This window comes from Mus caroli, unplaced genomic scaffold, assembly GCF_978045245.1.
Source record: "Mus caroli unplaced genomic scaffold, Mus_caroli_1 scaffold_5, whole genome shotgun sequence".
NCBI lineage: Eukaryota > Metazoa > Chordata > Mammalia > Rodentia > Muridae > Mus > Mus caroli.
Genome location: NW_028227260.1, coordinates 37,379,847 through 37,393,797, shown reverse-complemented (window position 1 = coordinate 37,393,797; position 13,951 = coordinate 37,379,847). Strand labels below are relative to the sequence as shown.

Here is a 13,951-nt window from a genome sequence, read left to right as displayed (position 1 = left end):
CTAGTGGGGCAGCAAGCACTTTTCCAACTGAGCTGTCTCTCTAGGCCCATACATTAAAACATTTTTAATTCCAGGTCTGGGAATATAATTCAATAAAAGAACACTTGCCTAACATATATGAGGCCCTAAGTTCAATTACTAGCACTGGCAAAAATAAAATTTCAGTAAAATAATTTCTTACTGTCTTAAAAATAAATGAAACTTCTATGAATATATATGTATACATACATATATATATATATATATATATATATATATATATATATATACAAGTTTCTGATGGACATATGCCTTGAATTCTCTTGAGTTACATATCTTTGAAACATCTGAATCACATAGTAAATGCACAGTGAACTTTTAAAAAAACTAGAAGAGCAGCTGAGCATGGTACATTTATCCACAGAAATGAATAGGAGTGCCAGTTGTTCTGTATCCAGCACATGGTATAACCGATCTTTTGAAAATGATAGCCATTCTAGTGGACACGGAGCATCTCATTGTTATTTTATTTGTGTTCTAGTGATTGATAATGTTGAACTTTGTTATTTGACATCTGCATATTTTCATTAGTGAAATATCCCTTCAGATCTTTTTCTCCTTTTCTATGGCATTGTTTGCACTATTGTTTTGAAAGTTCTTATTTATTTTTAAACTTAACATGTCCCTAATATAATCTATTAAAAACAATTAAAATTCAGGTGTTTAACTCACATGGGTGTGTGTAGAGATCTTGGTAATTCACATGCCAAAATTATCAATGACTACTAACAGTGATCGGACAAAGAAAACTATTAGAGGATTTAACCTCCATGTTCTTGTAGACTTCTTTGTAATCTTTGCTTTTACTAGATAGCCCAAAGTGCCCTTAAGCTGTGCCCTTCCTACTGCAGCCTCGAAAATACCTGCATATTCAGCCATGTGCCACCAGCTCTACACTCATTTTTCTTTTATGATCAATAAAAGATGTAATAAAATCTTTTCTCTTTGGCTGAGGTAAAATTAAAGAAGAAGTCTTCACAATACATATGCCTAAAATTCACCAGCAACAAATGAATGGGGTAAAGTATATGCCCATAAGACAAAGTTAAAAAGAAAAAAATAAGTTAAGAAAACAAAGGGTTTGGAAGCTCAGAATATGCTGAAGAGATGGGTCAGTAAATAAGAATGCCTGCTTTGCAGGCAGGGGAAAGCATGTTTAAATCCCTAGAATCCAAGTATTGCCATGTGCCTGAACCCAGGTCTTTATGTGGAAGCAGAGGAAGTACACCACTGAGACATGGCCTCCAGCCTAGTCTCCAGGCTCAGTGGAAGACCCTATTCCAAGGGAAGAAGGTGGAGGATATTTAGGGGCAGACACCTGACGATTTTCTCTGCCTTCCTCATGTGCACGTGCATGCACGCACAAACATGCATGCACGTATGCACATAAACATGTGCACATGCACACCATATGGACACAAAAAATATAAAACAAAAGATTATAAAAATTCAGGAGACAAACATTGAGACGACAACCCACCTTCCACCTCTTTTCTAGGGTTACAGAGAAGTAAGTCCAACAGGGGCCAGAGAAATGGCTTAGTGATTAAGAACACCACCTACACTTCATGAGGGTCCTGGCTCAATTCCCAACACCCACATGGTAGCTCACAGTCATCTGTAACTCCAACCCCAGATGATCCAGTATCCTCTTCTGGCCTTTGTAGGCACAAAGTCCAAATGTGCTACACAGACATACAAGCAGGCAAAACATCCATGCATATACGAGCAAAACAGTGCTTGTCCAAACAAGGGAGAATGGGATGGTACTAAGTTATAGTTAGATCACTGTAAGAAGTTTTAGTATGCAACTCTGCATTTATAGGACTACACAAGATAACGTGTACCATGTCTTTTAAAAAATAAACAGTTTTGAAAGTTTTCACCATAAGAGGTGATATGAAAAGCAGCTCTGCTCACCTTGATTTAAGCATTACATTAATTTATTACACACATTTATTGAAATACTACATGTTATAAATATAACACAATTTTTAAAGAATCAGTTAAAATTTTTTAAATCTTGGGTTGAAAATTTAGCTTAGTGGTACAGCACTTGACTAGCGGCACAGGCTCTGGGTGTGGTCCTTAGTTCCAAAATAAAATTTTGCATCTTTTTAAAAAAATAAAACTAATTTAAAAAACTCAGCTATGTGGTAGTTACTCAAAGAGGATGGATACATACACACACACATATATCATATATATATATATATATATATATATATATATATATATATATATATGAATGGTTGAATGGTGGTGGGTCCAGAAATTTGCATCCCATAACAATGTCACAGCCATCTTAGTTTGCATAATATATATTTATTCTGTTTGCACAAGCATAATGTAGACTTTCTAAAGTGCATGAGCTCAAATACAAGATGATAAAACAACAAAATGATACAAACAATTGAAGAAAATAAAAACCAAATCTAAACAAGATAATTCCCTCAAACCATTAAAGTCAGCAAATGGAAAAGAAGGAACAGAAAAAACAGAGAAAGGAAAGGAATGGCGCAAACCCAAATAGCATGAAGGGAACGAAGACATTGGAGTCTCTATGGTTAAGTGCTTGGATATTTCTCTTTTGCTTTTACATCATACACTTTTGAAAACATTACAGAAATAGAGGATCGTGGAATCCAATATTCCCAAGGTGGGGCCCTAAATTAAAAAAACAGGAAAAATGTTCAAGGAGGTGGTCCAGAAAAATTCCAACTATAAAGAAAAGGATCATGAAGAGTATATCATATCTCAAAAACAAAGGACAGAGTAATCTTTGTTGATTTATATTCTTGTGTGCATGTGTGTATATACACACAAAAAGTTACCTACAAGGGTAAAAATGTCAACCTGGCCTTTTTCATAGTTAGATTCAATGGCAGAAGACAATGGAGCAACATCTACAATAGTCTGAGAGAAAGAAAACATGACTCAAGTCTGTAATATGCAACTGCCAAGGTAGTTGGCAGGCATTCTGAACATGAAAGAATGCAATAAACATCACAAACCCTTCTTGACAGCACTCCCCAATGACAAAATCTAGACAACCAAGAAATAAAGCCAAAGTAAAGAATTCAGGAGTAGAGAAGTCACGGTTCCAGGCCTAAGTGTAAGCAAACAATATGCATAAATGCGAAACTAAAACTAAACCGGTTTTTAAAGTCTGTTGATTTATGATTGCATAACAGAAAGAAAATATCACAAAGCCTGAAAAGTTAAATAAATTTTAGTAATGAACAGTGAGAATAAAAGAAAAGATTAGGAAGGTGTGGAAGAAAGCTAATATGAGACTGGGGAATCAGTTAATGATGTGTGTTGCTCTGGCAGAGGGACTCAAGTTCGGCTCCCAGCACCCATGTCATGGGGTTCACAACTGCCTATGAGCCCAACTCCAGGGGATCTAACACCCTCTGGCCTCTGCAGACAACTACCCACAAGTACACATACCTGCAAACAGACACTAAATAAATAAATCCTTGTAAAGAAATAATAGATTTCTTTTTCACAGGGGAGTGTAGCCTAAGAACAAAATATATTTGCCTAAATGTTAATATTTGCCTGGGGCTAGTGGGATCAGGATTGATTCTTTTCCCTCCTCCTCCTCCTCCTCCTCCTCCTCCTCCTTCTCCTCCTTCAATTTTATCTGCATTTTCCAACTTCCCTCTAATAATACCCATTACTTTAGAAAACGAAGTAATAGTAATAGAAGAACTAAATAATACTAATTCCTTGGCTCTCACCTTTGTTCCCTCTGTTGTTGTTCTTGAATGATCCTTCTTCCTGGCCAGATATCACCCATCTGTGTCTGCTGAAGGAGGGACTGCCCCGCTGTCTCTCTTTTATTCACTTCAAAACAAAAGCATGGCAGGATGGCAGGGTAGTAATAATGAGATAAAGGAAGGAAACAGCTTTCAAAGCAGCTTCCCCAAAACACACACTTGCAGATAGGACAGATACAGCCTTTTCTATTCACACAGACTGGCTGAGCACCTGGAGTTAAGTCACCACTAGCCAGAATACAGCTGGATTCCACACAAGCCTTCTATCTTCAAGGCTAGGTCCTTCAAACAGCCTCTAGCCCTGAACAATACCTGCAGGCTTCTGGCGCAGGGACATCCTGATTATCTCGCTGCCTGTTCGGTAATCAAAGCGATTTACTTTCTGGTCATAAAACCAATCTCCAGTTGCTTTCTTCAGCTCTCTGGGGGGAGAAAATAAAAGAAAATGTCAGATGTGTTGTACTGGCTGGTTTTGTATGTGAACTTGACACAAGCTGGAGTTGTGAGAAAGGAGCCTCAGTTGAGGAAATGCCTCCATGAGATCCAGCTGTAAGGCATTTTCTCAATTAGTGCTCACTGAGGGAGGACCCAGGCTATTGTGGATAGTGCTATCCCTGGGTAGGTGACCCTGGGTTCTACAGGAAAGCAGGCCAGTAAGCAGCACCCCTGCATGGCCTCTGCTTCAGCACCTGTCTCCAGGTTCCCTCCCTGTTGGAGAGTTCCTGTCCCAACTTCCTTCAATAATGAACAGCAACCTGGAATTGTAAGCCAAATAAACTCCTTTTCTCCCAAATTTGCTTTTTGGTCATGGTATTTTGTCACAGCAATAGAAACCTTAAGTAAAGACCTGTAGAAACAATGACTCTTGTCACTCATCTAACAAAATTGATGAGAGAAAGTCTCAGGGCAGCCTGACATATGTCCCCCTCTTTATGCTGCCATGAAGTGATACTCACATCTCCTTCGAGCACACCTTGCACCTCCAAGAGCCATTGCTTTCCAGAACTCGGCATTCTCGGCACACTAAATGATTGCAGCCCACACAAGTGCTGCTTTTGGGAATTAAGCGGCCCAGGCTCTCCTGGCACCTGGCACAGGTTCGATCACTATAGTGTTGGCTGCCCCTTTTGGCCCCTTTTCTTTTGATCTCCAGGAGCTCATTCTTCAGTCGCCTGCCAAGACAGGAAAGAGAAGCACAAGTGGGTTCAGGATGTACAGAAGTGGAGAGGATGACAGTAAGACTACTGTGTTCTGTACAAGCAACAAATGCAGAGCCCAGCTAGTCCTACGCAGCTTTAAATCATTTACTCAATGCCGACAATGAATGAAGAAACAACTGAAAAGCTTGAGTCTCCTTGGTTGAAAGCCTGCAAGGGCTTAGTATTTCTGGGACCCTTACCGAATCCTTTTCTCATCTGCTTTTCTGAGTTCTTCATCTCTCTGCAGAACACCAAGGATCAAATCCCTTTCCATCTCGGACAGAAAAGAGAGGTCTAGTATCTCCGACATGGTGGCTTTAGGCTCCTCCTCTTCCTTCAAAGCAACCTGGGCAAGAAGAGTGACCAGATGTGTCTAAAATAAAAAAGCAGTTAATGTCATGAAGATTATTAACTGCAGAATCACTGCCCAGCCCTAGAACATTTTTCCCCCCAGGCTACCTTCTTCTTGAGTTAAAGCTAAAGAGACAAAGTAGAAAAAAAAGTTTGCGATTCATTATTTCTACTTTCACATTTGAACCCCTGGCCTAGAATGATTTTTATTTTTTTCAAAAAATTACTCATGACTCTGGAAAGTGGCTGGGTCATTCAGAATAAGCATCTTAGTCAGGAAGGATTATAAGGCAGCTGAGTCAAACTCTCCCTCCAAGAAGGCCGCCCTCATCATCATCCAACTTTTATTATTGTAAGTGTTCTCAACTCTCAATTCTATTAACTCAGATAGTCAGGTAGGTGGTCTCTGGATTTAAGGGGGCTGCCAGTTTAAGCTGAATTCTCCATCCCTGACTTGTTCATGTGTTCCTGGAATTTAGTCATCTTCCTAACAATGCTTCGAAAGATTCTACCACCCCCGCTACCTCCCAAATAACATGCACTACCTCTGCACTTGAGAACAGCTTCTCCCATTTCATTAGCATTTGTTGAGCACCACTCTGTGAAGTATTTTGCAAAGCACTGGGGACACCGAGATGAATAAACCACAGTCGCCCGAGTTCCAGAAACTTACAGACGTGAACACAGTACTTTGTGCAAGTGCTATCAAGAAATTTTAAATTAGATCTATGGAAACTTACAGAAGTATCCAATTCTGTCGTACATAGACAGGGGAGGGAGGAGAGAAAGAGACAAAGAAAGAGAATGCTATTTACATGTGAGGATTTTCATAGAGGATATGGATTTCTGCCTTACTGAAATGAGTGTTTTTTTAAAGTAAGTGTGTGTGTGTGTGTGTGTGTGTGTGTGTGTGTATCACGTGCAATGCAGATACAAGGTGTATGATACCAAAAGAGGGCACCAGATCTCACTGAGCTGGAGTTATGGGCAGTTGTAAGCCAATCCCATGGGTGCCGAGAACATAACTAGAGTCCTCTGGGAGAGTAATAGGCATTCTTATTCAGCAGCATCTCTCTAACCCTGAGTACATTTGTTGATAAAGGAGAATGAAGGGAAAGATGGGTTGGTGTCTGAAGCCCTGGGTTCAATCCCAGCAGCTTAACAGCAAAGTGTGCTGGCTCACACCTGTAAACCCCACCCCCAGCACTCTGGAGGCACAGACAGGAAGATCACAATTCAGGGCATTATTTGCTACACAGCAGGTTTAAGGTCAACCTAGTTTACATGACAGCCTGTCTCAAAAAATTAAAACCAAATTAATTAGTAAATGTATAAACAAGTTGAGCATGAAAAGAATCTTGATTTAAATGGCATATAAAAACTATATATTGAGCTGAAAGTATTTTTCTTAAGCACACTTGGAATATTGCATACACACACACACACACACACACAAGAACTAATCATGTACTAGAAAAGCCTCAATAAATTAAAAGGCCTACGTTTTAACAAATTAAAAATTGTATTTGAGTTCAAGGACATTAAATAAGAAGTTAATTTTAAAGGTTAATTCTAATCTCAATACTGTCTGAAAATTTGCCAGACACTACTAATTAACTCATAGGTCAAAGAAGACCTCATAATAGACTAACCATGTCTTTAATATCTTAGCAAATAAACATGCCTTTTGCTTCACCTCTGCCACCATGGCTGTTTGCATATTACAAGATAAAATATTCCCTAGGGATTCAAAAGGGACTATATGGAATGAAAAGTAATGCTTTCCTATGCAATGCATTAAGCAATAACAGTTTAGGGCAAATGATAACATCATATTTTGAAAAACAGAATAAAGAAAAACAATAGAGGCATAAACACAGAAAGACAACGTCCTCTAAAAATTTGTGGCCACTCATATACTCTCAAGTTATGGATAGGAGAACTTCCTAATGGAGACATCAAAGTCTAAAAGGACTTACTATAGTCCTTCACTCCCATCCAGACGTAAATGTCAAAAGGGCCAAGTCACTGCTAAGATCACTTGTCAAAACTGGAGCTCGTTTGTTCTATGTAGTCACATAGTGTCAGTTTTCATTGATATAACATTTTGGTATGGCCTAGACCCAGAACAGTAGTCTAGAAAAGGCAACATTTTTAGTAAGGAATTGCATGCATTTATTGCTAAAAATGAGGATAATATTCCAAGTGAATAGCAAAGCAAGGGAACTGTAAATGGCTCCATCGGGACAGAAAGTTGGCATATGTCCTAATTAGTAATAGTTCTAGCAGAAAAAGGAAAAAAGTATATAGGCAAGTTGAACAATAATTTTGATTTAGTGGGCATATTTAGAATCTATACCCTGATCCTATAGATTAAGAAATAATAATGTAGGAGAATTAATGCTAACTCCAACAAAACTAGGTTTTAAGAAGGGAAGGAAGAAGCTATCTTTTTTGTTGTTGTTGTTAATTCTTCTCTCATATATTACATACCAACCACAGTTTCCCCTCTCACCTCTCCTCCCAGGTCCCCTCCCCCACCTCCCCTCTCCTCTAGATCTACTACTTCTCCATTTCCCTTCAGAAAAGAGCAGGCCTCCCAGAGATATCAGCTTGAGACTAGATACAAACCCTCATATGAAGGAGCTACCTTAAAGTATCTTAAATTCTAAAGAAAAAAATTTCAAATAAAAAAGAAAACACAAAATAATGGAAATAGTGATGTAGACAGAGTTGGATGTGAACTCTGACTCTATATATCAGCTATATAACATTTGGAACTACCCTAGAAAGCCATTCAGATAGATGCATCTCCTGAATAGCCTACAGATTAAAAATCGCTACTAGTGTTCTAATAATGAAAAGTGATGTCAATTTAAAAAAAAAAAAACAGTTCTTGTAGTAGGAAGACTATGTAACAGATTTGGCTCTGTGTTATATTTGTTGAACACATGAATACCTGCTCTGTCTCTCAAACGTGAAGGCTACTTATTAATGTGAAGATGATAATATTTGTGTTCAAACTCAAAATGTCTGCCAGATAGGACCTCCTTAGAAGAAATTGTTGGATATAGACACCCGGAAATTTAGACCAATCCCTGATATACAGTATGATATAGACACCCAGAAATTTGGACCAATCCCTGATACACAGTATGATTTTAATGAATGATTAGTGAGCGTTATCACTGAGAGAGATTGGTATTTATGTGTTTAGGTTTAGATCCACAAAAACTGAGTAGTGGTAATGGAGTTGAAAGAAGAAAAAACAGTTGTTTTTCTGATAAAGTATGGATACCAGGATTAAACACAAGGGCTTTGGAGCCAGACTGAATTTGAATCTCAACTTTACCATGTACTGTGTGACTCTGGGTAAGTTGCTACCCCTCATCAAGGCCTTCTTTATTTGTAAAATGAATTTATACATCTGTAACTGAACTTATTTTGTAAATGGCAAATGAGTTTTAAACACACAAAATGCTCCAAGTTATGTGAACACAGAGATGCTATGCACAGCCTCACTCATAGGTAACTACTGTGTACCACTGAGCAACCCCAGCCCATAGGTCATCACTTTATACATGGGAATTCATCCTTTCAGATTCTACTACATCTTGGCAAACTGTTCATTTTCTTTTAAAGAATCTGAGTTTATCATTAGTTAAACTCTAGCCAGACAGCATGCGCTTCTTTTAGCAGCTTTTAAATAAGAAATTACACTGACAGAAGGTTTTCTGAAGTCCTGACTCATGCTCAAGGGATAAAAGGTTGAAGTGATAGTAAATATTTTTTCTACTTACAAATGCTAATCATATGATGGTTTTAATATGTCATCTCTAATGGATTAACTGTCATTTCCCACCAAAGAATAATGAACAATTTTGGTAAAAATTAATATCTTACTAAGCATAGGGAATTGGATTTGTTCAAAGGATGTTAGTTTATCCATGAAGGTCTGAATTAAACAATTCTTGTTAAGCCAATGTTTGTATAGTATACATAGACACTCATTTGTTATGTGAGATTTATAATACCGGACACCAGATTCTGAATGCATTTAAATATAGTTATTTAGGGGTTGATTTAGTTATGTCAAACAAGTAATGTCATGCTGCCTACATGTTTGGAGGATGACAACTGAAACTGAGCTTGGTCATAATCACTGAGATGTGCCAAACATCACACCTACTGATGTTCAAGATGAAGTAGTAGACAATGTAGATCTACTCATACAATAAATTGGCAAAATCCGTGAAAACATGAGGTGTTCAAGACACTGTAAACGAGGCAGTGCAAGGCTACAATCTCTATGGATGGGGATAAGCAGGGTGAGATTTCTCATTTTTAGAACTCATCGCCTTGAGCATTTTTAAGCCAAAGTATAGAGGAGGAAACCAGGGAAAGCCTGCTAAGCCTCCCAGAGTGAGAACCTTAGCAAACCTTCGGGGACTGGAGCTCTCGAGACAGAATATGCGCTAGAACAGCAAAAAGAGAACCCCTCAAGCACCAACATATAGCCTCTCTCAAGTATTTAGCAAAGGACTGTCCAGTGCAAGGCATCCCTGTGATGAAATTACTCCAGACTAGGGAAAGACCCACCTGAAAGGATTCAAAAGCACTGTGCCTAGCATTCAAATAAAACCAGGAGTGCCTCTTTCACAGCCAGACTGTAAAACCTCATGATTCATAGACCACTGGCTAAACGTACTGTCATATATTTTAGTAGTGGGAAACAATTAGGCCTACGTTATGAGTTGTTCTTATCCTGCCTACCGAATCTAACCAGAAAAAAACTTGAAAGGAGCCGTCTACTTTCAAGTAACTTAAGTGCTTCCAAATTGCTTAAGTGAATCCCAAAGCAGAGCTCAAGAATGTTTATGATACAAAAATATACAACTAATCAGGTAAAATGCATCATTTCTAGTGCCCATTAAAAGTTACAGGCGTGCCAAAAATCAGGACAATTCTGCTAATAATATGGAACAAGATAATTAAAAATATTCCACAAATTCCAATATTGGATTTAACAAGGCCACTAAAAATAGTTTCTATGGCTACTTTCCATGTGTTTGAAAAGTTAAGTAGGGATTTGGAAGCTGTAAAAATAAAAGACTGAAGTCTTTTATATAAAACTATAGTGATGGAGATCAAACATACAGAACACGACATTAACAACAGATTAGACATTGTAGTTAAAAGACAATTAGCAATGAAGACACAATCTACAAAATGATGCACAGCAAGAAAAACTATGAAAGAAATATAATGGGTTGCCCAACAACTCTGTCATCTAGTACACATGGAAATATTCTAGAGTAATCAATGACATTTGGAACACTAAAATGTTTTCAGAAGACTAATGAACTAAATTTGAAAAGTACTATGAGATCACAGATACAAGAAGTACACTGAACCTTAAGAATAACATATAAGGAAAGTTATGGTCATAATATATAAGGAAAGTACGCCATTGTCAAGTAACTTAAAACCAGAAATAATAATAAAAGGTAGAGTTTAAGGGACAGAAGTACATTGCACACTGATACATAGAAATTATGATGAAAGCACATTAATTATTATAAACAAATGTAAACAAAAGCAGAACATATCTCTAAAATATTAAAAAGAAAAACTACAATCTATTCCAGGGATCCACCCCATAATCAGCTTCCAAACGCTGACACCATTGCATACACTAGCAAGATTTTGCTGAAAGGACCCAGATATAGCTGTCTCTTGTGAGACTATGCCGGGGCCTAGCAAACACAGAAGTGGATGCTCACAGTCAGCTATTGGATGGATCACAGGGCCCCCAATGGAGGAGCTAGAGAAAATACCCAAGGAGCTAAAGGGATCTGCAACCCTATAGGTGGAACAACATTATGAACTAACCAGTACCCCAGAGCTCTTGTCTCTAGCTGCATATGTATCAAAAGATGGCCTAGTCGGCCATCACTGGAAAGAGAGGCCCATTGGACTTGCAAACTTTATATGCCCCAGTACAGGGGAACGCCAGGGCCAAAAAGTGGGAATGGGTGGGTAAGGAAGTGGGGGGGAGGGTATGGGGGGACTTTTGGGATAGCATTGGAAATGTAATTGAGGAAAATACATAATAAAAATATTAAAAATTTAAAAATACAATCTATTTAAACATATACATCACAAGTAATATTACTCGAAAACAGGTGAGGAACTTGAAGGACGGCTTGATTGTTAACGAGAGGCTCCTGTTCTTACAGAGGACTGGATTTTACTTTCTACCATTCATGTCAGTTGATCACAATTGAGTGGAATCCAAGCTCCAGGATATCTAATGCCTTTGGCATGACCAATCACCCACACTCATGAGCACATACTCCAATCAAACAAACATCATCATCATCATCATCATTATCATCATCATCAGCAACAACAATATACAGGGTGAAACAAGCAAGCTAACTTATAGGGAATCAGTGCTTCCAGAAATCCCATCTGGATTCTGCTATACACCAAGGCACTAGATACAACACAATGTCCACATTGGAATACTGTATTGGTTGTTGTATCAACTGTTCCTCTCCATTTTAGGGTGAAGTGTTTAATAAACATAATCATGGAAATAAATATGTCTTAACTATCTAGTCTAGACGACTGAAATTTAGCATAAATTCAAATAGCAAAGCTGTTAGAGTTGGTGTCTCCAAAGTTTAAAAGTTCTTTTTGGTGCATTCATTGCACCAAATTAACTGTCACTAGGGCAATGACAATATCTGAAGGAGATTAACCAAAAACACTATCACAATTAATGTCTAGGAATATTTGCCCCCTTTTTTCCTTCTGGACTTGTAAGTATAAATTTATCTAGCCCCACAGGTTTTCCCATGAGACCACCCTCTACTGTCCTAGTAGTTACCTCTGAATATTTGTATGGTTTCTTCCCAGGCTTAGGGCTCTGAATTTTTGCACTGTGTACAAAATGGTCACTGACTAGGTGGACCAACTATGTTCTAAGTACTGTGCAAGCTAACTAAGAATAAAGGAATAAAGCATAGCACATGACCACAAAAAGCACACAACCCAAGAAGCAGACTCTTGGATAATCATTTAAAAATTGCGCAAAGAAATATATGCATCATAGGTACATAATGCTATTCTTAGAATCCATGTATTTTTAAAGCCGGGCAGTGGTGGCACACGCCTTTAATCCCAGCACTCGGGAGGCAGAGGCAGGCGGATTCCTGAGTTCGAGGTTAGCCTGGTCTACAAAGTGAGTTCCAGGACAGCCAGGGCTATACAGAGAAACCCTGTCTCGAAAAACCGAAAAAGAAAAGAAAAAGAAAAAGAAAAAAAAATCCATATATTTTTAAATGAAACCCTAAGACCAAATGCAGGATAGCTTCCCATGAATTGTTGACCAGGTTAAGAGCACCGACTACTCTTCCAGAGTTTCTGAGTTCAATTCCCAAGCAATCACATGGTGGCTCACGACCATCTGTAATGGGATCTGATGCGCTCTTCTGGTGTGTCTGAAGATAGCTACTGAATACTCATAAAAATAAATAAATAAATAAATAAATAAATAAATCTTTTTTAAAAAAAAAGTACCTTCTGGATAGGATATAATCATTGCCATCGTTCACACACAGCAGCTGCAGGTACTGTTATAAGATATGCACAGAAAAATAAGAATAAAAGAAAAAGAGGGAAACTAGTGTAGGAAGAGGAGGGGTTAGCAGGAGTGTGAGAGGGACAACAGAAGTAATGAGGTAAATATCATCACAACACATTGTATACACATATAAAAATCTGAACAATTTTAAAATTAAATAGTCTCTAAAATGTAAAAAATGACCATGTGTATGTGTGCACACACACACACACACACACACACATAGGATAGCATGAGAATACCAAGTTAGAGCATCTAACCCATCTGGGTGGAAAGGAGACCAAAAAGAGAATTGTCAGCAGGAACACATGAACTGAATGTAAGTTTAATGGGTGGCAGCTGGTTTACCAGTAGAACAAGGGTTTTCCATCAAGAGGTAAAAGCATGAGGGCATAAAGCAACATGCTATAGCAAGCACTGTGGTGATAATGACTGACAAAGCATAAAGGGAGGGTGATAAAGGCGCAGGAGGTCTCTGGGAGCTTGGCACATTATGCACAGATGCTTAGCTAGTCAGCTTTTGACACAGGGCACACTGAAGTGTTTCAGGTAAGGCAAGGACACTTTAGAGCACTCACACACTTGTGAAGATCACTGTTTGGAGTGTGTGTGTGTGTGACATAAATGCTGAGAGAAAAATGACAAGAAACGAGGTCAGAGCACAGAAGTAGTAGAGAGGGAAAGGAGAAAACTCACAAAGGTAACACAGAGGTAAAGTCTGCAAATGTTGTATAACACAGAAAGAGCTTCTGTTATGAGGACTTGGAGTTCTGATGCACTAGATTCCTAACTAAGGACAATATAGCATAAGAAAGGAAAATACCTAATAAAAAATATTTTTTAAAAAAAGAGAGAGTGGTACACATACACACACAGGAGAGAGAGAGAGAGAGAGAGAGAGAGAGAGAGAGAGAGAGAGAGAGAGA

General features: G+C 38.3%; 1 protein-coding gene across 3 annotated transcripts in view; it reads right to left on the bottom strand.

Annotated features, from left to right (window-relative positions):
- Window positions 1-13,951, bottom strand: part of Sytl4 (synaptotagmin like 4) — a 46,673-nt gene that overhangs the window by 21,045 nt on the left and 11,677 nt on the right. For 2 of the 3 annotated variants that reach the window (XM_021153156.3, XM_029472915.2), the window contains exons 2-5: window positions 5,224-5,396; window positions 4,781-4,996; window positions 4,137-4,246; window positions 3,786-3,891 (exon numbers count right to left, since the gene is read on the bottom strand). In XM_021153156.3, the coding sequence (XP_021008815.1) occupies window positions 3,786-3,891; window positions 4,137-4,246; window positions 4,781-4,996; window positions 5,224-5,333 (542 nt within the window). In that variant the 5' untranslated portion in view covers window positions 5,334-5,396. The remainder of the gene's footprint in view (window positions 1-3,785; window positions 3,892-4,136; window positions 4,247-4,780; window positions 4,997-5,223; window positions 5,397-13,951) is intronic. The other variant, XM_029472913.2, reaches the window with a different exon arrangement.